General features: G+C 41.6%; 1 protein-coding gene and 1 pseudogene across 3 annotated transcripts in view; both read left to right on the top strand.

Moving 5' to 3' along the window:
- The first annotated feature begins 1,295 nt into the window (after window positions 1-1,295).
- The window catches only part of LOC308508345 (lysosomal acid lipase/cholesteryl ester hydrolase), a 38,366-nt gene continuing 15,272 nt past the window's right edge, over window positions 1,296-24,389 (top strand). Inside the window, exons 1-6 of one of the 2 annotated variants that reach the window (XM_081074810.1) lie at window positions 1,296-1,491; window positions 4,385-4,493; window positions 5,844-5,961; window positions 18,674-18,872; window positions 20,023-20,132; window positions 21,489-21,625. In XM_081074810.1, the coding sequence (XP_080930936.1) occupies window positions 4,386-4,493; window positions 5,844-5,961; window positions 18,674-18,872; window positions 20,023-20,132; window positions 21,489-21,625 (672 nt within the window). In that variant the 5' untranslated portion in view covers window positions 1,296-1,491; window position 4,385. The remainder of the gene's footprint in view (window positions 1,492-4,384; window positions 4,494-5,843; window positions 5,962-18,673; window positions 18,873-20,022; window positions 20,133-21,488; window positions 21,626-24,389) is intronic. The other variant, XM_081074811.1, reaches the window with a different exon arrangement.
- LOC308508196 (large ribosomal subunit protein eL42-like) lies at window positions 8,812-13,048 on the top strand (annotated as a pseudogene). Its single transcript has 2 exons — window positions 8,812-8,843; window positions 12,718-13,048. The product of its transcript is annotated as a large ribosomal subunit protein eL42-like (transcript).

Raw genomic sequence — 24,389 nt, forward strand, 5'->3', positions numbered from 1 at the left:
ACGCAGGGCAGGAAGCCCGGAGGGCCTCGCACGGGCCTCTCAGCCATCTGTGCCGAGCAGAGGCTCACTCTGGCAGCAGTCTCCTCGAGCGCGCGGACTAGGGCGACTCCGCTGCGGTGAAGCTGGCCCAGCACATCCCGACTGGGAAAGCGACAGCCGTGAAGATCATTGCTGAGACTCAGCAGAACTCCCCTCCAGCCTCCAGAGACGATCTCACAAAGTGGGAATCGTGAAGGCTTGGGTCGTCCCTACCCAGTGAAACACTGAAGTGACGGAGGCTGAGGAAACTGCCTTGTTAGGAAGGATGCTGGTGGCAGAGAGGTGTCTGCGGACCTAGTGGCTCACGGCTGTAGGAAAGAGAAGAGGCTGCAGGCAAAGTCCACCAGATAGTGCCTGCTGTGCAAACTGTCACCAGAAATGTCTTGTCCCTAGAGACTTAAAGACAGAAAGCCTGCTCTTGCATGTTGGCATGAACTTCAGACTTTGGCTTCAGCAGCACATTCTCCTTTACAACAGGCTGGATACCTTCTGTGGCAGTCTCCCTGGGCTGCCCTCGAACTCTCCCAGGGTCAAAGTATGACCCAGTGGGTATATGGAGTCTGGAAGTTCTTCTACGCGTGTGTACACTGGTCTACAGATTCCTGCCTGTTGATGGACAGAACTTCTAGGAGCTGTGGTTGCTGCTTGCTAGATTTACCCAGGCTCACAGGCAACATCTTGTATGAGTTTCCAATCTCTCCTCATGTTTAACACCAGCCCTTGCACATAATGCGTGCTCCGCAGATATTCGTTGACTCAGTGAATAGTTTTTACAAATGTAAAAGAAAAATAAAATAATTCAAGTCCTCAAGAACAAGAGCACTCTTTCTGTAGCTCTTGGGTCATACAGTTTAAGGCTGTTTGCACCTTATTCATAAATGGTTTTCTGTTTATGGATATGTTTACTGACGTCATAAGTTGTTAGCACTTCTGTCAATCTGCTTCTCAAGCAACTCTGGTGAATCATATGTTTCTGTGTATGTGTATTGCCTTTGCATGATATAAATAAATGTACAGCAAGATTGCTTTGCATCAGGCACAACGCTAAGGGTTTTCTATGGAGCCTATAATTTGGAGCAGAGGGTGCTGGCGCGGCAGGTGGTCCTGGGCCACAGTTAAGATACCGGGCTGTTGCAGCCTGTAAGTGGAATTGGGGAACCGCTGCGGAACGGGAGGTGGAGGCCTGGCCGCCGCACCTCTAGGGCCCGCCTACGGCGCATGCTCCGCTGGGGCCCACGTGTGGTTTGGACCGGGGTGGGGGGGGCAGGCGTGCAGTCGGGGCGGAGTCTCCGCGGAACTTCCCTGCGGCCTGCTGCTCTGATTGGCGGCTCTAACTGCGGACGCCTACCCTGGGGTCGGCTGTCTCCGCCCCCGCCAGGTCTCCTCCGGGCGCAACCGCCGGTGCAAGCCGGCACTGCGACTCCGGACCGCGGCCGGGGTGGAAGGCTCCAGGTGAGTGCCCCCCCTCCGGGCCGCCAGGTGCAGATGCGGCAGTCCGGATCTGCCTCCACCTGCTCCGAGGGTAGGGCCGCGCACCGCCCCCGGGGCTCAGTCCCGCTGCCCCCGAGCCTCCGTGGGCCAGCCGCACCCTCTAGGCTTGGCCAACCCCGGCGCGTCTTGCCTGGAACACCTGCGGCGGGTTGGAGGCACCGCCCGATAAGCCAGGAGTCGGGGGCTCTGTCCGCCCTGCGCTGGTGCCCTCCGACTTCCCAGACAGGCGCAGGTGCCACTCAGTAAAGCTGCCCAGAGGCCTCGGGCTGCGGTGACAGCCGCGATTCCAGATTCCCAGCTTCCCTCCTTCCTCTCTGTCCTCGACTCCCGTTAGCTCCTTCTGGCAGCCTGTCCGACCTCTTTAACTTGTTTGCTCACAGCCTGGACTTTGGCACCGGTCCTGTGAAAATCCCGGTGATATTGTTTAACCAGTTGGCACTTTGCTTTCACTGTTTAACCCGGATGAATCTCAGTGTCCTCAAAAAAGGATTTAAGGGTACTGTATAGGGTTTGTAGAGGAGTAATGAGCCTTGCAGGGCCTATGCGCTGCCTGCGAGGTCTGGCGCATAGCAAGAGCTTAAATGGGAGCCGAAATTTTTATTGTTGTTGTTGTAATTTTTATTAAGCTAAATGACAAGCTACTTTGGGGGCTTTTCTTCAGCCGCTAAACTGTTGGACCCACCCTATCCCACCTTGCAAAATCTGTGCGGTGCCTCATTATAATATTTGCTTGGCACTTGGATAGGTTCTGTGGGTTCAAAGTGGAATCAGACACCCACTCTGCCCTCCTGCTGGAGTGAAACGAGGGCAGACAAACACTTAATCGGAGTGTTACAATATAGAAAGAGGTGAGATAAAGTTGCTAAGAGAGTCGGGGAAAAGCACAGGGAATCCCGCCGGGAAGGGGCTTTTTCTCTGTTTGCACTTGTCAGTTTTCAACCTTACGAAAATCACTTGAGTAGTAGATTGAGACACTTCCTTAGTGTTGTATTGAAAGGAAAAATTAGCTGGGAGATTTTTCCTGTTGAGTAGCTTCAGCTGTAATCCCTCCCGGAGACTCCTCTGTGGACAGCTGGTCCAGGTTTCTGTAGGATAGGTGCTGAATGGAAAACAGCTATGTCAGATGTTCCGTAATTTTACAATGTGCTTATAACCTTTCATTTTTCCTTTTCAACCTACTCATTATTCCCTAGTAAGAAAGGGCTTTGGGAAGGTTGAATTTATGATAAAAGGTAGCCCAGGGTGGTTCAGCCCTTCTAACCACCATAAAGAAATACAAACTTGTAAATAAACACACGTGGGCTTGCTTTGCCAGTGCAGACCTAAGGTAATATTCCCCCCATCTAAAAGTTCAGGATTCACCACTGCTTGGAGAAATAACTTCAGCACCAGCAGGATTTGCATCAACAGAAGGGAGTCGATTCCCTTTTACAATCTCCTGAGAACCAGTTTCTTAAGATTCCAGGAATAATCAGGCAAACCTCGGAGATATTCCAGATTGAATAAATAAATAAAGCTTTATTGCGATACTTGCTTTATTGCGATACTTGCTTTATTGCAGTGGTCTGGCACTGAACCTGCAATATTGTGGAGATATGCCTGTGCTCAGTTTAAGCATAATCTTTTAAAAGCAGCTGTGTTTATATTGACATACAATAACAAGACTTACTTTAAATGCAGAATTTTATAATTTTTGACATGTATACACTTGTAAAACCATCAGTAAATTCAATATAATGAACATATCCATCACCCCCAAAAGATTCCTTGTGCATAGTCCTTCGTAATCCTTTCTTCCCACCCCTTTTCTCCTTAGGCAACCATTGATCAGCTTTCTGTCAATAGAGTTTTATATAAATGGAATCATAAGTACTTATCCTTTTTTGGGAGGGGGGCCTGGCTTTTACTCACCATAATTATTTTGAGATTCATCCATGTCATGGTGTGTTTATTCCTTTGTATTGATGAGTAGTATGTACATACCATAATATGTTTATCTATTCACCCATTTGGGCTTTTACAGTTTGGGGCTACTATACACAATCTGTTTTAAACATTCTTATACCAGTTTTTGTATGGACATGCATCAAAGCATCTTTTTAAGTGATTATATTTATTTTAAAAAATGTAGACAGCCTGGGCTGTAGTCCCAGCCTTGCTCTAACCATCTGGCTGTCACCTCACTTTGCCTTTAACATCCATCTCCAAGTCTTCACCGCTGTGATTGTGTGCCATTGCGGCCAGAATCTAGATGGTCTTTGTTGGTGGTTGGTTGGAGGGTCTCAGGAGAGAGAGGAGAGAGAGGTGGTCCTCTTTCCCAGTTTCTCTTGCAGGCTCTCTTTTCTTTTACTTTTTTTCCCTTGGGTGGCAAATTTGAATCCTGACATACGATTTTGGGTAGAAATGGAAGTGAGTAGATAGTGAGGGGCAAGAGCCAGTATTTGCAGAAATTAAAATGTTTAAATCACAATTGGAGAGGAAAAGTTGGGAGGTTAACAGGCTTCTGGACTTCTGTAGATCTTTCTTTTTCTCAGCTTAGTTTCTTCTAAGTCCTCTCTTCTGTCATTTCTCCAGAAACAATTTATTTAACCTGTGGGTAAAGAGGTGAGTGGATGTGCTGAGCTCCAAGAGTAGCATATGAACTGGGGTGACTGGTGGGGAGGTTTCCTAGTGAAAAAGAATTCTTCCCTTTTTTGCTTCCAGATATGGCTGGAGTCATTTCTTTCATATTTGCCCTTCACTTAACTTTTATTTGCCCTAAACTTGCTTCAGAACTTTTTATGGGAACATTAATTTACCAACATAATTATGTGTAGTGAAGCTTGGATAAATAACAACAGACTGTTTTATACAGAATGAAAATGTGGCTCTTGGGTTTGGTGTTCTGTTTGGTCCTTGGGACCCTGCATTCTGAGACATCCAGAGGGAAGCTGACAGTGGATCCTGAAACAAATATGAATGTGGTAAGTTTCTCAAAGTCACCAGCTTTAAAAATGCATGTGACAAATGTTAATTATTTTTTTTTTAATTCAGTTATGTGGGCTACATGGAGCCACAAACTCTAATCTCTTTATATCTCACTGTGCTTTTCATGTTCTCCGAATGTTAGATTCAGTTCGCTAGGCTTTCCCACCAGGTAATGTATATTTTACAGAGTTCATCTTACTGTTAAAGCTATATACTTTTTCATGAGATAAACGATATTTTTTATAAATTTGTTTCATTTTTAAGTCTGGCTAAATCTGTTTAAAGAACAATAAAAAAGAATCAAAAGTTTGTAAGAATGTTACTACTGAGTGCTGCTTTTACAATATATCAAACAAGGGTTGTGATTAGCAATGCCTAGGGAGCACAGTTGAATACAAAAATCAAAATATCTGAAAAAAATTTTATTAGAATAAGCAAAAATAAACCCTTGAGTCATTAAAATATTTCAAAGTAATTAACCAAGGAAACAATAAAATCTTGATATCTCATTTGGGCATAAGATATTAGGAAAATAGAGATTACTAAAGAAAACAGCAACTTTAAAACATACAGTGCAGTGACCAACGGAAGAATCAGGCAACCTCAGAGACTGAGATAAATTCACAGTGATCCAAGAGAGTATGACCTGACACCAGGGTCTTAAGGTTCAATTTTTTTTCTCTAAAAATGATAAAAGTCTTTCATGTATTGTGGTAGAGAGGATAATGAGCACTGAATTACGTTAATTCTTCTGGATAATTGAGTTTCCCATGTCCTACTGAGATCCTCGTTAACAATTGCCCCATGGATCTTTTCGTAGAAGTGAATCCATCACATTCCTTGTTTTTCATCTTTTCTTGTTCTTCGACTCCACCTTGCCATTCTTTGTTTTATTAGTGTAATTTTAGTAGTTCATTGATTAATGCCTTTTATGCTTTGTTTCCCAGGATGAGACCTCCTAAAACAAGGATAGTGATAGATCACAGTATTAAATGGCATATTTAAAAAAGAAAGAAACAAGAGTGTTTATTGGTGCCTGGGAGCCAGGATGGAGACAAAGAGGTCCAAAGCTATGGTAAAATTAGACACCCTTGGTGTAGAACATGCTAGAATGATGAAATCAAAGTTTAACCAAAACCTGTGAGGAGAACCCATGGATAAAAACAAATGGAGGAATTAGTCTTGTGATGAGTGAGCTACTAGGATTCAGCAGACTAAAATTTCACTCACATTTGATTTCTTAAGTAAAGCCTGGAGAATGTCATTGACATTCTGTCTTCTCTTTTGCCTGTTAATTTGGGATATCTTGTCAGATTCTGTCTATAGAATTTCCATTATTGTTATAGAGTGAAATTATCTCTTACTGGGGATTTCCTAGTGAGGAACATCTAGTCGAGACAGAAGATGGATATATTCTTTGCCTCCACCGAATCCCTCACGGGAGGAAGAACCATTCTGACACAGGTATGGATGTTTTCTGTATTGAGATAGGGAAGCTTTGAAAAGTAATTGCATTGCTGGAATTTGGCCAGTTTTTATGTCAGTAACCAGATTAAGGAATTTTTAGAGAGACTACTTGATAAATTGTTAAATATCAGACTAAGAATCTGAACTTTAGTCAACTATCTCTTCACATGTAGCTTGATTCTTAACATTTTCTGATTCTAGAAACCTGCCATAGTAAGTTAAGATTGAGATGAAGTTAATTGGATAACTCTCTCTTCAATTAAATTTGTATATGAGCAGAAGGGCCGCCTTTGCCTCAATTCTTTCCCAAATTATTATTCAAAGCAAACTTAAAAAACCTTCTGTGTTAATGTGAGCTTTGTATCATTATCTGCTTTAGTCTTAATATAATCTGATTTATTTATTTCCTCTGCCATAAATTCTAACTGTAACATGGCTGTTCATAATGCTTAAGTGGCCCAAAACAGCCCATGTTCTTTTTGAAATTTAATTTCTAATTCTTGAGATTTTTATGATTTATAGATACATGCTATTAAGTTTCCTTCTTATAAGCACTGTTACAAAAATGAATAGTGAGCAGTAGTGAGGGCTTCTATTTTTCCTTTTGCTCCAAACACACAAAACATATATTTTATTCCAGAGTGATCATATGATCTTGGTTTCCTTCCTGTTTTTAAAAGTAAACCCTGTATACTGGTTTCAGATCGCATATAAAGAAAAATATGTATTGATATTGTTTTTCTTAAAAGTGGTTATTTGACTAATATAATTAGTAATGTGAGTCCTTGTTAAAAGATGCAGGGGACCGCAGTCAAAACAAGCTTAGAGAATGTGTCTCCTCTTCTGTTTCTGTTGCCACCTCCAGGAGTCTCTGTCTATACAGCAATTAAAGTAAATAGTGCCACATGTCCTATGTGTATTTATCATGACTATTGCAAGGGAAGGTGCTGTGCCCTGGAATATGAGGAAAGTGAACATGATTCTTGATTTGCTCCCAGGCGGTAGGAAGAAGACTTGGGAGAACTCAGTGCTGGGTCTGTGTCAGCCTCTAAGTACTTGTGTGCTTTCATATCTGTAGGCCTTGGGTTCTTCATCTGTAAAAACAGTCCATTGATTGGCTGGGATGATGTCAAAGTTCTCCTTTAGTTTTTATCACCCTGTGCTTCTGTGGGTTACATTCTGTGGGTTACATTCTGTGGGTTACATTCTGTTTGGTGATTTTTCGTTTTTTGGGGTTTTTTTTGGCAGGGTTGTGGCCGGGTTATGATACCTTTGACCTTCAAAATGGGGAACATAGACTGAAAGTACTCTAAATCTGGTCATAGCACTAGGTCCCATCTTCTTCCTCTATTCTGCAGAGGCCTCCCTGTAAGGGATCAGTGGCACATATGTAACACCTGCTGTGAGCTGAGCTCAGGGGGAATTTTAAAGGCAATCTATGACCAGTGACTCGATTATCTACAGCAATCTGTGGTTTTCTTGAGAAGTGCGTGCGTCCTTCTCCAACTGTTGGTTTGCAGTTCCATGATCCAAGCAAGAGGCTCTTCCTCATCCTTCTCTCCAAGTCAGGAGCAGTGTTGTCAGTGGAGTTGCTTTGGCTCATCTAAGCCAAACAGACAAAAAGAATTCATAAGGTCCTTCACACTCAACACAACATTTGTCTTCCTCTCATTCATGCTGCTTCCTCTCCCCACTTCCTCCTCTATTAGTAACTCTCACCCTCCTAATGGCCTTGACTGGAAAGGGCAGAATCATTCTCCCCCCCCCCCTTCTTCCACCTCCCCCACTTCCACTCCAGTTCAAGCCATTGTTTCTCAGTCTAGTTGTGTAGGACACAGCTCCCTGGCCCATGCTGGTGTTATGAGCCTTGCGCTCTCCCGGCTGAGGCAGTCCATTGGCCGCTCATGGCAGCTCACACTGAGCTCCGGCTGCTCATGGCAGCCCAGCTCCAGGGAGAGCCCTTGTTCACAAGCTTAACTGTAGAAGGTGCAGCTCAAGGCCCATGTGGGAATTGAACCGGTGTTAGTAGCATAGCGCTCCAACCACCTGAACCACCAGGCCTCCCAGCAGAATCATTCTTGACTCCCACTCTCAAGTAGCTGCCAAGTATTCCAGGCCACCCATGTTATATGGCTTTGGTTCATCCCTTCCTTCTCTTTGCTGGACCACCAACCTACCCTGTGTTCTTGTTACCCTTTAACTGGATGCCTGAAGTAAACTCAGAACCCGAGAGAGGCTTGAGCCGTTTCTATTTTTGAGGCTTCCCACAAATTATAAAATCAAAGACTTTCAAAACAGGAATATGAAAATTCAGTTTGCTTGTCTTTTAAGAAATTAATACTTTTAATACACACAAAGATAACACCATACATCTGTACTATTTATAAGTCATTGCAAGACACATTAAAATGTGATTCATTTATTGGAGATGAAGTGGAACTGTTCCTCTTACCCTTTTTAAAGTGTTTTTTTTTTCCCCCTCTATTGCGGTGTTGAAAGCTGTATAGTGAGTGTCCTTCAGTCCTGTCGCAGTGCTCCTCTCTGATTGTATGTAGAGCTTCACTTGGAGATTATTGGAGGTTTTTATGATCACAGGGCTTAGCCACATGACTCCTCTACCCATGCCAACTGCTGTTCTTTCCGCCAGCCTCCCTCTTCTCCTCCATCGTACGTAGTTTTGCAGGATTAAGCTTGTTAGAGGCCAGGCATAATTATGTGATTTTGCCATTCAACCATCTTCAGGGGCCTACTAAAGGAAGCTACACACCTTTCCTTAGTATTCTGTCCTAGCTGTGGTCAGTACTGTTCACCCCCATTCTCTACAGCACCAAGCCTTTGAAAGTCACCATGTGCACAGAGCTTCACGACTCTCCAAATAAGTGAGTCTAGTGGGCTAGAATACCTCTTTCACAAGGTTGCCAGCTGTGTTTACCCATTATCCAAGGAACATGTATCATTTATCAGCGGCACAGGTTTAAATTGGAACCATAGCCAAACTATGAATAATGTAATTGAAGTTTTTATCTGTTATGTTAATAAGTATCAAAGAACTTTCAGACACTCTCAAATCCAAATGAGTTATTTTCTTTTTGCTAAAGTCTCCATGGTCTTAAGCTGGTGAACACAACCTCTGGAATGCTACTCACCCTGCCCACCATCTTCATTTCTCTATATATTTTAAAAATAATTCTTTCCATCCTTCCAAGCCCAGCTTAACTGCCTGTTCTCCCTGACTGCTTGAGCAGGAAGGAGACACACAGAGGGAATGTGTGTCTCCTTCCTGCTCCCAAATACTTTGCTAACACCCTTTTTTAGGTGCTTTTCTTATTCTGCTTTGAGGTTGACTTATTCTTATACTTCTCTCCCACACTCTCCCTTAGTCACTCTTTGAAGGCAGAGGCTGTGTCTTTGTCATCTTTGTATCCCTCATAGCAACTAGCAACACCATGTCCTCTGTGTGGGCAGCCTGAGTGAGTTAGAGCAGCCGTCAGAATTGGAGTACATAACCGAATGAAGGCAATGGGCCTTTTCTCTAGTAAAATAAAATAGACACCCACGCACACACAAATTTTACATGTGTTTGTAGAATGTTTATAGACCCAGTAAAGAATCCCATGATTTAGACCATCATTTGTCTGGCTGGGCAAACCTCTACTGACAAGGCAGTTTGGAACCCATATTTAGAAAGCTCTTGGCTACCTGTAGAGTATGAGCATGCTGTTTCTCAATGTTAAGCAAGCATTCTCTATCTAGAGATTAAGCAGAATCTCTATCAAGTGTTGAGCTACCCCCGCTTTGCACTAACTCCATAAGGGAATTGAACTTCAGAAATTCATAATTTATAGGGAAGTCGTTCTCTTTATCTGCTTTACCTTATTTCAGAAAGTCATGGGATATTAGCTCTAGAAGGATCTCAGAGTCCTCCCTGGGCCAAGGACTTTGAAACTTAAATTTTTAACACATTCCCCTGTGTATTCCAAAGTGAAATCCTTGGGTTTAGGAACCTGTGTTCTAGATAGACACCCTCATTTTAGTGGGTGAGCCTGCCAGGCTCAAAGAGGGAAAGGAATTTGCTTTAGGTGAACGGATAGTGGGCCAGCCAGTCTACTTCCAGAATCAGTTCTTTAAACTAGAGAACGCGGCCTTGTGTAATAAGTATTGAGCAAGTTAATCCCATGATAGTCAGAATATTTTATTTGGCTAAAATAAGGAAATACATATAGGCCTTGACTTAAGTACATAAAACAGCAACAAATCAGACTTCCCTTTTGCCTAGTTAGGAAATAAATTGTCCAATAAAGCAGTTGTTAAATGAATCAGCAATAGTATCTGAAAAGTTCTGCATCTGATGGGCTGCTCTGATGACATTCTGGGATGTGAATAACTGCCTTCAGTGTACACAAACAGTTGTTTTGAACTTTGCTTTGGCAAAGATTCGTCAGGGGCAACACCTTGACGGCTGGGTGTGTCATCCACCCCTATGGATGAGCTGCGTCAGAAGAGCCGAGGGAGCTGGTCAAAAATAAATATTTCCAGGTTCTGTCCCTAGAGTTCCTGATTCCACGAATCAGATCTGGGGCCAGAAACGTGTATGTTTTATAAGTGCCCCGGGTGATTTTTGATATGTAACCCGTTTTGGGAAATAGTGCTTGGCTTGCTTTAAAATGGCTGGGTACAAATGGAATACTTATATGCACACCTTATCTCCCCTACCACTTTGTTTTCTAATGAATTTTTATTGAGAGTAGTGGTTAAAAGCTTTAGAATGAGGCTGACTTGTGTTTCAATTCTGGCTCCCTGCTAAGTGAGTATTCTAGGGCAGGTGACTTAATTTCTGTTTTCAGGCATTAGTTATTTTATCTTCAACATGGGGTGGATCTTGACAGCTCTCTTGCAACAGTGAAATTGCTGTAAAGAGAAGTGTGGGTCACATGATGGGTAGCCGTTAGGACAAATACTACTGTGTTTTCCCCAAAATAAGACCTAGCTGGACCAGCAGCTCTAATGTGTCTTTTGAAGCAAAAATTAATATAAGACCCGGTCTTATATTATAGTAAAATAAGACCGGTTCTTATATAACATAACATAACATAGCATAGCATAACATAACATAACATAACATAACATAACATAACATAACATAACATACAACATAACATAACACATAACATATAACATAACATAATAACATAACACCAGGTCTTATATTAATTTTTGCTCCAAAAGATGTATTAGAGCTGATAGTCTGGCGAGGTTTTATTTTCGGGGAAACACGGTATGCACAGATTTCTTAGCTACATTGTGCCTCTGAGTCCTTATCAGAAAAATGGGAGTAAAAGCTAGTCCCCAGCTGGCCCCAATTGATGCTGTAACAAATTGCCACAAAATTTGTGGCTTAAAACAGCACAAATTTATCATCATATAGTTTCTTACCTTTTCCAACATCTAGAAGGTGCCTGCATTTCTTGGCTTCTGGCCCCCTCCTCCATCTTCAAAGCCAGCAGGGTAGCATCTTTTTGTCTCTTGCTCACTCTGACCCACCTGCCTATGCTTGTGTTCTAATAATATTTCATTACATGTATGCATTTATTATTTTTTATGAGTCCCTATTATTTATTGAGCTTTACTGTGTATCAGCCACTATATCATCCCTCCTTTAGAAAAGAATACCTACACTTGAGAGAGACTGAATAAATCCTACAAGGTTTCACAGCTGGTAAGAACCAAGGTCTGTTTCACACCAGTGCCCTGATCCTTGTGACTTCCTCCTTGATCTTTTGGTTCTCCTTTGGATTTCAGCTGATTTCCCACACAGTTTTAGAACCTAGTGGGGGCCTCCAGACACTGCCCCTGTAGAGAAGGCCAGTGCCTTGGAGGCAGGAGGAACTTCCCTGTCCACCTGATCATCTTCCTCTTGGGAGACTGTGGGCTCAGCAGATTCATTTTCGGAGCCTGAGTCATCCCCTCCTCACTTCCACCCACGTTTGGGCCCAGTGGGGCAGGCAGCATGTGGTGGGCTGTTACTGGGCTACTTCTCTTTGCTGGCTCTGTGCTAACTATTTAAGTGACGATGATAGCATCATGTGCCCTCTCTGGGCCACGGTGCTGTTTGGCCTTTCCCGTAGCCCCCAGCCCTAGAGCCAGTTTGGGATAAATAAATCACGTGTAGGCACAGCTGGGGCAGTCAGCCATTGTCCTGTTGTGTTGGTTTGTGGCTCAGACAAACCAAGCCTCAGGTGCTCTAGGGCATGGACCAGGCTGGTCCTTGGAAGCATTGCTGAGCAGGCAAGGTTGAGTCTCATGTACTGTCTCCCAATCTCTGTCTCCTCCATCTCCTAGAGATTGCCTTCTTCCAAGCCCTTGGTCCAGCGCTCTCCAAAATCACTTGCCCTCTTTGGGCTATTACTCTCTGAGGACTTTCTGTATGGTCTAGAATGACTTTTCTCCTGCTAACCCATAGTAAAGCATTTATGAGCGTGGACCCCTAGCATCAGACGTACCTGGGTTCGTATCCCAACTCCCACACTGGCTAGCTCTCATTCGACCTTGGTCAAATCATTTGACTTCTCTTAGACACAATTCCCTGTCTGTTAAATGGTAATAGTACCAATGTCCCAGGATTTCCACCACAGTACCTTAGAGCTTAGAAGCACATGATAATAGCTAGCTATTATTTCAATCAGCTTCTCTCAGCTAGGTGAAAAAAAATTTTTGAATAAAATCATTCATTGGGCTTTCTTTCCTTGCTGGTAGTGCTCTCACAAACACGACGAGCGTTTCCAAAACCCACCGGACTTCCTGTAAGAAGTGTGGCAAACACCAACCCCACAAAGTGACACAGTACAAGAAGGGCAAGGATTCTCTGTAGGCGCAGGGAAAACGGCATTTTGACAGGACGCAGAGTGGTTATGATGGGCAGACTAAGCTGATTTTCCACAGAAAGGCTAAAACTACAAAGATCGTCCCGAGGCTTCAATGTGTTGAGCCCAACTGCACATCTAAGGGAATGCTGGCTATTAACAGATGCAAGCATTTTGAACTGGGAGGAGATAAGAAGAGAAAGGGCCAAGTGATCCAGTTCTAGGCTTCATGTTTTTATCATGAAGATAATAAAATCTTGAGGATAAAAAAATAATAATTCACTGGAAGATGTGAATGACAGTAGGTTTACAATGAATATTCTTTTAAGTTTTAAATCTTTGATTGGTAGTGGGATGGGAAAGAATGGCATCATACCTTCCCTTCTTCCCCTTGATGGGAGCAACTGGGTGGGCCTGTTTCCAGTGCCTTTGTTTGTTGTTTTATGAGCTACTATTATTTTTGAGCTTTATTATATATCAGCCGCTATATCATCCCTCCCCCTTTAGAAAAGGACATTTACACTTGAGAGAGAGATTGAATAAATCCCACAAGGTTTCAGAGCTAGTAAGAACCAAGTCTGTTTCATGCCGGTGACCTGATCTTTGTGACTTCTTCCTTGATCTTTTGGTTCTTCTTTGGACCTCAGCTGATTTCTCACACAGTTTTCATTCACTGAGTGCCAGAAGGAGGGGACAAGCAATGTAGTACCCATTTTCCACCCCGAACGGGATTGTTACTATTTTATTTTTGTTGATGACCCATCAGGCCTAATGGAATCATGGGTGCTGGAAGCCCAATGGGTTACGTCCTCAGCAGCTCCCTCCTCAGAGGGACCCTTTTGTTCTGGGAGGAAAGGAAACAGGCCCAGCCTGGAAGGATGTGCACTCCATGAAGTCTTTCATATCCCTTCTATCCCCAGACTGAACTTTACCAGTGGTTATCAGACTCACACAGGGAAATATAATGTGCATTCTGGGTCCCATCCAGCTGAAGCCTGGGGTGCAGTGTTAATTTTCTCTACCAGGCTCCTGTTTCTTCACCAGAACCCTTTGTAGGGCTATCTGTCTCTCACTTAATATCCAGCTCAAATATTCCTGCCCCCGGCTGAGTAACTTTGTCTTTCCTCTGAGCATTACTGGGTGGTGGTCTGGCCTTTTTCACGCTGAACTAGAAGGTAATTGTATGTCTGTTTCCTTGACTAGAATGGAGCTCCTTGGGGAAGGAACATGGGTTACTCACATTGTGTTCCCTGCATATAGCATAGTGGCTAATTATGTCCTGGATACCAGGAAAGGTTTACACAAAATGTAATGTGTGTTTTCAATTGTGCGTACTTCTTGATTTTTTAACTTTCAGTGCTTTGCTTAGTATATAGCAGGCTCTCAGTTATAATTCTTCTGATGAATGAATAGACACAGGTGAGTGGCCCAGGTTGCTCTCAGGCCATGCCACTTGTCAGCCATTCATCTTTGTATGTCAACCCCTTTCTTTGCCTGCTGGCATTCCCCATGAGAAAGCAATGGGGTCTGTGATACCCTTTGCAATTCTTGGCCCAGGTCCTCCAGATTTGAAAATATCTAACTTTTAAAGAGCAAATTCACTGTTTCCTTCCTGCTTGGTGCCATCTTTTGTATCTGTTAGTCATTGAGCTTTTGTATTCAGCTTGAAGTGAGGGATGATGGAACCCCAACAAACAAAAAGGAGAATTAGAAAACCAATGGCTTCTACCTTGTCCCTTTCTTTATTACAACTGTCTTAACACATCATTGTGTTTTGTCTACCACCCCTTCCCTTCACACATGCTGGATGGCTTTGCTGTCACTTTGGGGTCTACACAGTGATCTGTTTTTGCATATTAGCATGTATATATGTGTGTAGCTGTGTTCTCTTTCTCTGCATAGTCACTTTGATTTTGTAGCTACCCAACTGTGGCAGAGAGTCAGAGGTAAGGAGTACCCACAGATGACCCCTCAATGTAAATTTATTCAAATTCCCATTAACTAAACTGTTATTTCTTTGTTTTTCTGTTAAACACAGACTGTTTATAACCTGGATTGCACTAGTGGTTGTTTCAGGCAAAGCAAGTCCACAGAAATTTAATGTATGGGGCAAATATAGAAGCTTTGGGAAACCCTTCTATGGAGAGTAGAGTGAGAGAAGTCCCTTAGGAGGATAGAGTCACTCCCTGAAATAACTCCTGTGCCAGAGTAAATGGTTAGGTATGAGATGAAATAGGGGTATTTACAGATATTGTGAGAAGCCCCTGAACTGCCATAAAAGGCAGATGTGTGGTGAGTACATGCGGGAGTTGGCCACCTGCATTTCCTAGCATGCTTACCTCCTAAGAAAGCATCAGCAGTTCCTTGCTACCCATGGGAATCCAGGAGTTATGGTGTTTAAAGGTTTTCCTGCTGTATCTTCAACTTGCCATCTCCCACATGTCTGCTTTAAAGCTCTTGGGGGGTTAGGAAGGAAGTACAGAGAGATTTCAAGGGAATTTAAAATATTCCCCATCAAGAAAAGGTAGGGAACTACAACCTCCATCCTGTCTGCCGCACTCATTATCCTCCTCTCCTCTCCTCCATCCCACATTTAAGCCATCTCTGCCTTTCTCAATATTCTGCCATGAAAAGCTCACTCAGCAGCTTCAGGTTTCCCACTAAGTGTCTGAAGAGGCCTAGACTGGAACAAGCAGCAGGGAATGTGGCCACCTGCCATGCTGTCCTTGGCTCCCCTCTAATTCACTTTCCCTAGGGGAGACCACTGCACAGGGAGACATGTGGTTCTGTTACCGCTGACCAGTAGGAGAGCCTCTTGGAGCAAGGCAGTCCTGCCCCAGTGGTCCCCGTATGCTGCCAAAATCTTTCTTCGGTCAGTCTGATTTTCTCATATTTTAAGGTCATATCTTCTTCCTCATGTTCCAGCCCCAAAGCACCTTAGATGGGTGAAAAATGTCTTACCATGCCAAGGGAGATGTTAGCACCGTCGCACAGCTTCTGGGTGCCCTTCCCACAGCGCTGCATGTTGTGATGCCTCCATTGAGGCAACTCTGTTTAGGAGGAACTCATTTAAAACACAGCTCATCGACTACAACTTAAAAATGAATTCCTTTCAGTAATTATTATTGTCACTTACACTGAAGTGTATAATTTTGAACTTTTTATGATTCTTATTTCTCCAACTGGTTATTATCTTCACGGAAGGCAGGGAGCCTATTCATAAGATGTTGTAGCAGTGACTTACATGTAGAACTTTCACAGTCAATGTAGACTTGGGAAGGGAGCATTAATCCAAACATTCGGAGGCAAAGCGGTCACAGAAAGCTGCTCCGATCTTGGCCTCTTTACTTTCTCTTCTCCTCCCCCTAGCAGAAGGTCACCTATAGGTCCTTGGCAGAGGGCTGCCACTTTGGGATTAGAAAATCATAGCCATTTGGGACCTTTGCTTGGTCCCACTGTTTTTACAATGAGAGGAGCAACACCCCACATCTCATCCCTCCAGGGGGTACCATTCATGCTGTCAGATATGTAGAGGCCACCTTGCATCAGAGGGACAGTCATTGAAAAGCAATTTATTGGTTACCAAATCCATGTTAGGACATTAACAGAAATAAAAGTTTGTCAGTTCACTTCCCATCTGACTATCCGATGAATCATTCTTTTCCTTTGTCCTTGATATTTTACACTCCTTCTCATTTGTGGGACATCAATGCTATAGCCAGAGTCCAGGGAGTCTGTAATTTTGTATTCTGTTCTTTTTTCCCTTTCAAGGCTACAGTATAAGCTTTTTTGTGCTGATGCAATCCTTGTCATTGTTGATGGCTTAATTATGGCATCAAGTGGATAAGACTAATTATTTGACCACTCAACAAGTAGCTTGTTTCTAGTGTTTCACTATTATGAAGAATGGGCAGAAGGCAAAGCGAGCTCTAATTTGTTCTTTTTGACCTATGCGTTAGTCATTATACCAGATAATTGTCTCATTTATTTCTCTTAACGATTTTTTATGGAACTGAAACTCAGACTGGTTATCCACCTAAAAATGTGAGCTAATGTTTATTGAACTCCTACTGTGTTTCGGACCCTTTGCTAAGAACTATTTCATATAATATGTCATATCTCATTACTCCCTTTAAGCTACGTATTACATTTCCATGCTTCAGGGGATGTTATCAATTTCGGGGATGTTGAAATTCCATGCCCAAAGTGGCACATCAAAACTTGGAGAAGACAAATTTGAACCCAGGTTTGTCTGACTCTAAAACTCATGGTCAGTATAATGTCAGCTCCATGAAGGTGAACTTTTTTTTTTCCTGCTGCTGTTTTTGTTCTCTGCTATGTCCCCAGCATATAGCTGGTATGCTGGCACATAGGTGGTACTTAATAAATGCTTGTTTAATGAATGACTGAGTAACATTAACACTGTGTAAGCAGCTGGAAGTCAGGTTTCTTTAGCTCTCAAGTCTTTGTTTTTTCCACTTATATCACTGGCTCAGGTACAGATGAGTAGCAGATAAATTTGCATATATACACATATATATATATGTGTGTGTATATATATATGTACCTCTATATATGTGTATGTATGTCTCTGAATAAATATATGTATGTATGTCTATATGAATAAGTATGTGTATATATATTTATGAATTTGTGTGTGTGATCTTTTGTTTTTTTCTTTTGGCTTATTTTGTTAGGATACATTCTGAAAAATCCTATTACTGGAGCAAAGTGTAGAAACATTTCATACATTCTGAAAAATATATTTTAAAAAGTGTCTTGTTACTATATATGCAAAAATCACCCAGTTGCTGCTTTGCCAGCGCTGTTTAAAAATATATTCTTTAGGCTGAATGATAAGAAAACAAGACTCTTACATATGCTGCCTACAAGAGACTCACGTCAGATAGAAAGACTCACACAGACTGAAAGTAAAGGGATGGAAAAAGATTGTTTATGAAAATGGAAACAATAACAAACAAAGCTGGAGTAGTAGTACTTATACCAAACAAAACAGACTTTGAAACAAAGGCTACAGCAAGAGACAAAGAAGCACCCAGTAATCCTAATTCTGGGTATTTATCTGAAGAAACCCAAAGTGCTACTTCGAGGGGATACGTGCATCCATATGTTCATTGCAGCACTGTTTACAATGGTCAAGACGTGGAGGCAGCCTGGGTGTCTGTTGATGGATGAATGGATAAGAGGAGGAGGTCATACATATATACAATGGAATATTGCTCGGCCACAGATGGGAATGGGTTCTTGCCATCTGTGGTGGCATGGATGGACCTGGAGGGTATTATGCTGAGTGGAATATGTCAGACAGTAATGTGATTTCACTTACAGGTGGAATCTAAACAACAAAGGAAACAAAACAGAAACAAACTCATAGATACAGAGAATATTTTGATGGTTGGCAGATGGGAGGGAGGTTGGGGGTTGGGTGAAAAAGGGGGAAGGATTAAGAAGTACAAATTGGTTGTTACGCAATAATCATGGGGATATAATGTACAGCATAGGGAGCATAGTCAATAATATTGTACGGTTTCAGATGGTTGCTGGGCTTATCATGGTGATCACTTCTTTAAGTATATAAATGTTGAATATCTATGGTGTACACCTGAAACTAATACAATATTGTAGTTATCTATATTTTAATTAAAATCTTTAAAAAACGAATGAATGATTAAAAACCATTCTTTACTAGTGTTATATAGGTGTGCATTGCTACCTCAATATTTTAATTTGTTTCTATTTCATTATTCACCTACGTTATCTCTATAGCAAAATATCGCGTTCGTTTTGAAGCGAGGTGCTGCTAACTCCTAAACATGGATGTTTCTCAGGTCCCAGACAAGTAGTGTTCCTGCAACATGGCCTGCTGGCAGATTCCAGTAACTGGGTCACAAACCTGCCCAACAGCAGCCTGGGCTTCATTCTGGCAGATGCTGGTTTTGACGTGTGGATGGGGAACAGCAGGGGAAACACCTGGTCTCGGAAACACAAGACGCTTTCTGTTTCTCAGGATGAATTCTGGGCCTTCAGGTAAATTTGAATTGATTATGACAGGGGTCTATTTTCTTAGTACCCTTAATGCAGACACATGGCAAGGCAAATAGATGGATAACTCACGATCACGTGAAAGGGGAAACTGATGAATCATGAAAGATTTTAAACCTTTTTAGGGATTTAATAAATAGCAATAAGGTAAACTATCAGTAAATGACTGCATTTAAGAATTAGATTCAATTAGGAATTTTTAGTTATTTTGGCATTCCTGGTAGTGTGGAATGCTGGGTAAATTGTGTCCCATAACCTTTCTTCCTCCATAAACACACATTTTAAATGTTCATTATTCTATATCTAGAAATTTTCCTCTTATTTCTGGCTCTACTAATTAATACCTGTGTGACCTAATTAATACCTGAGACACAAAGGACTATGCGTGTCACGTAGCCCTTTGGTTCTCAGTTTTCTTTATGTAAAATGGGGATAATAAATACCTATCTTAAAAGATTATTGGAGGATTAAAGAAGAGGATACAGGGAAAGAATGTGGCACATCATAAGTGGTGGTAACAACTGACTCATCCATCTCCTGATGACAGACACACACATGCACATGGGTCCGGGGCCTCTGTCTTGGTACCAGGTATAGAGAAGACCAGGCTATGGATCCTCCAGACTTGATTCCCATTTGTAAAACCAGACCCTACCTAAGCACATGAAACGCAAGAATGAGAGCTTTTTACCAATGACATGTACAAGAATGTATTGATTTTATTGGCATATTATTTGTAATAGTGAAAAATTGGAAACTACCAAATGCCCATCAGCAATGAATGGACAAATTAAGTGTGTTTACACAATGAACAATCTACAACTATGTGAGACACTATGGATATAGCCCAATACAGAATACATACTGTTTGATCCCATTTATAGATAAGTTCAAACATGGGAAGAGCTAATTTATGGTGTAAAAATCAGGATAATGATTACTATTGGGAGGCAGGATTAGAAGGGAGCCCAGGGAGCTTCTGCAGTCCCGGAAATATTCTGTTTCCTGCGCTCAGTCCTGGTTTACCCAGCTGTGTTCAGTTTTTGATTAGTCATCAAACCACACATTTATTATTTGTGTGCTGTTGTATTTGTATGCAATGTCTTAGTGAAAGAGTTCCATTTTTGGATTACAGTTATGATGAGATGGCACATTATGACCTCCCAGCTTCAATTAACTTCATTCTGAATAAAACTGGCCAAGAACAGGTATACTATGTGGGACATTCTCAAGGCACTACGATAGGTATGTATGTAATGAAGATTGAAAGTTGATATAATGTGTTATTACCAAGTTTGCATTTGCTCTGAAAAGTAAAATATATTTTAAAAATGTTATCTCAAATAGATTTTATTTATTTTTTTAATGCCAAGTAGAAATAATAATTAGAGCAAGGGCAAGGAATTTTGGTAGTATTTCATCTTCTCTGGAAATTCAGACTCTAATATAAATGGATAAACATGTTGTGTGGTGCTCTTGAATTTAAAGGAATTAGCGCAAGCCATAGCCTATTACGTATTTTTCTAGTTAAGCAATATGGGGATGTGAGAGGGTTTTATAAATGCAGAGATTTTAAAAAAGCAAACAAGAAAGTACACTGCTTTTAAAGTTAAGTAGAATAAAACTACTAAGATGCCATGTATAAATAGTTTCTAAAAGTCATATGCATTTTTTATTTATGCTGACTGTAAAAGTAATGTGTGTTCATTGTAAACAAAAATAGAAAATTTAGTAAAAGTTTAAAGAAAACAAAAATTGCCCATAATTCTAGCAAATCGAGAGTTCCTTTGATTAGGGACTAGGAACCTGTTCCTAATTTATATAATTCCCTTTTTTAGTGTTTACTGGGACTAATATCTTTGTGCTCATATCATGCAATCTCCTTAGAATAAATACATTCCTAGAAGAATTTCTATGTGAAATACAAGAATGCTTTTAAGTGTCTTAATAAATGTGGTTAAATTGCCTCACCCTCACTACCACCAGTCTTTGCCAGTTTGAGAGGCCACAAACAAAAAGTAACGTTTGCCTTTTTTATTCACCGAATTAAGCATTTTTCTTCATTTATATTCGTACCTCTATAATTTGTCTACTTAATGTCCTCTGCCACACTGCTTTCTGAAGTGACATTCTGGGGCCAAGTTTAAGGCTAGAAGTGACCTGAGAGGAAGATAAGAGCTAGTTTAATGCTAAGGCACGCTAAATGTGTAAGTCCCTTTCGAGTCGGTGGTGATTGATTTGGATGCTTCTGTAAATTGTTCTTAGGGATGGGGGGAGGGACACAGGGGGATGGGGCTGGTCAGGCTGAGCTGTTAGGTATACAGTCTCTCCTTAGCTCGATTTATATTAGTAGCAAGGTAGGTTTCTTCCAGTGCATATCTAGGTTGAAAATTGAAACAAGCACTTAACAAATGCTTGATTTACTAGTTTAGTTAAACTCAGGATATCCTCACATAGAAGCTCAGAGGACCCCATTGCAAGTGTTTGCTTGCATGTTTCTCAGGTTGCCACTAGAGGGCGTCACGCATTACCCCCTTGCCTTCTCAGAGAAAGTCCCAGAAGATCGAATTCCTGTTACCTATCTTCCTTTTGTTCCCACAGGTTTTATAGCGTTTTCACGGATCCCGGCGCTGGCCAAAAAGATTAAAATGTTTTTTGCCCTGGCTCCTGTGGCTTCAATCACCTTCGCTACTAGCCCTATAACTAAACTAGGACGATTACCTGATCTTCTCATTAAGGTACTTGAACAGCTCCCTGCCCTCAAATTTTCAAATCTGAAGAATTGGCCATTAGAGGGAGAATCTGTTCTTTCCTCCTCTATGTTTTGCTATCAATGGAAAGTGGGATCTCTTTCCGTGATTCCCCCATCTTCACCGGTTCTTCCAGATAGTGGGAAGTGAGGGAAGGAGTATCATTCACTTTACGTCTGAGCTCCATGTTCTCCTGGTTAACATATCAGTGCAAACCTCCACCCACCATACAAAGAGAGCACAGCAAAGTCTGGGAGAGAATAACGTAAACCATCTTGGAGTTGCCTTTTATTCTACTCAGTGAACTGGTACATACAGTGTTCCCCCGAAAATAAGACCTAACTGGAAAATAAGCCCTAGCATGATTTTTCAGGATCACGTCCCCTGAACATAAGCCCTAATGTGTCTTTTGGAGCAAAAATTAATATAAGACCCAGTCTTATTTTCGGGGAAACATGGTAGGAGTCGTCAGGAGATGGGAGACAGGAAATGAACCGTTCCCCTGATCACACTGAGGTTGATCTACAGACACTATTATGGGATTTTATTATATGGCCCCTATTACACAAGCCAGTAACTTCACTGGGGCCAGCCCTGGAGCTATGTGACCCCCACACTCTGTTCGATGAGGAAGCAGTTTGTATGAGGAGTTGAGAGCCAGTTGAAGCCATATGGTCCATTATGCATGCACTATGGTTTATATATGATATGTTTACACACAAGATCCCATATAGAAATATATACTTAAAATCACATATTTTAAGGTATCACATATCTACTGGCCATTTAAGAGAGTTTTACAAGAAATACAGACTGTACTTTGATCTCATATCTGCCTCACATAAGATGGGTTCTCTGCATAGGTGACCAGACTGTAGATAAGATGTGACCCCCTCAAACCAAATTAATTTTTAATGTCTTGGGTAATAGAAGCATCAATTTTTGTTATCCACAATTTAGAGGTTACAAATAAAGCCCCCTTTAACTGTCAGGGCTTCTCTTAGTGCCTTCCTCAGAATCAAGCACAGTGCTCAGTGGGGATCTTTTCTTATAGACCTTGTGTGAGAATTTCCGGGGAGAAATGTTTTGTTTTAATGTAGGCAGCTTCCTACTATGCGTATTGTTCTGCAGATTGCATTTTTTACTTTTGGAGAACTATCAAGTTCATACATAAAACTCTATCACAGTCTTTTTAACTGCTGCATTGTAAGTTTTCCACTATAAGGAGCCACCTTATGTAGGAACTTATTTAACCAGAAACCTATGGTAGATATTTAGGTTGTTGCTAATTTGCTGTGGCTGCATCCTTGCCCCTCCCCCTCTACCCCACCCCCGTTTTTATTTTTTATTTTTTTAATGGAGAACGGAAATTGCTGTTTCATAGGAATGTTTTCAATTTCATTTAATCCCTGCAGATTGTAATTTGGTAGCTTTGTAAAGATGCAACTCCTGCTCCCCAGCTTGGAGAGGTTTAACAAAACTCCAGTTTTGTTAAATCTGGAGTGGGGCCCAGGATCTGTGGTTTTACCAACCACCCTATGTAATTCTAATGTAGGCTAAACAGACTGGTATTTGGGAATCACTTTTCTAGACAACGGTGTTTCATAATATCTTGGACAAGCGACAAAGTGAAAGAGTAAATGTCCATAATATTTTTAAATTAGGTATGGAAAGCATATGTTGCTTCCGTGAAAGCTGAGTATCCTAACTCTTTCTGAGAATACAAAGGTGTAAATTATAAGACATCAAAGTTGATATGAGGAGGGCCTGTAAATGTGTAAGGTGAATTTTCTTTTTCTGTAATACTGTCCTGCTTTGACATAATTTTCAGTGGAGTTTGCCACAGTAGTGTTTGGGTAACAAAGTATCCTGAAGTATAAGATCAATTCCACATCCTTCGTCAGTCAAAAGGAAAGCTTGGCTTATTGTGATTTAAATCAGTAATGCATCATCCTATTAACTTACTTTTGGTAGAGAAGCTCAAAACAATATGCATTTACCACATGTAACCATTACGTAGAGTCAAAGTCAGCAGTTTTAGAAACGGATACATTTTCATGCAACCTTCTCTGCATCTGGCATTTACTTCCTGGTTCTCCCCAGATAATCTTAGCGTGATTAGTATGGAGAAGAGAACATTTAAGGTGACCTGATATCTGGTTTTAGATATTGATTGGTTATCTTGTAGAAGACAGATCCCAGGCGGTGTGTATGTGGACCGAATTGGCTTGAAGCAATGTTGAATACAGCCCATGAAATGTTTTAACGTTAACTTAGTTGTACCTTTTAAAAAGCAGGCTATTTAATATTGACATCTTGATAATTGATTATTTTGGGGGGAAAGAAAAAGAAGCTGTGTACCACAAAGCCGTTGCACATGTTAGGCTGAGCATAAGCTTTCCAGTTCACCAGTTCTCGTCACTCCCTACTCAGCACCCTGGGCAGGCTGGCATTTTCTATTTGCTGTTTTAGTCACTTATGTGTACATGCCTGCCTGTATTAATTTGTTAGGACTGTGAAGAAGGTTCTATGGTTCTATGCCTCTCCCTTAGCTTCTGGTGGTTTCCTGGGCATTCTTTGACTTGTAGAAGCATCACCTCAATTCCTGCTTTCATCTTCACATGGCGTTCTCCCTGTGGGTCCAAATCTCCCTGTGTGTTCAAATTTCCCCTTTCTATAAGATCACTACTCATATTGCATTAGGACACACACTAAGAACCTCATCTTAACCTGATTATCTCTGAAAAGACCG

Source organism: Rhinolophus hipposideros (genome assembly GCF_964194185.1).
Source record: "Rhinolophus hipposideros genome assembly, chromosome: 15".
NCBI classification, from domain to species: domain Eukaryota; kingdom Metazoa; phylum Chordata; class Mammalia; order Chiroptera; family Rhinolophidae; genus Rhinolophus; species Rhinolophus hipposideros.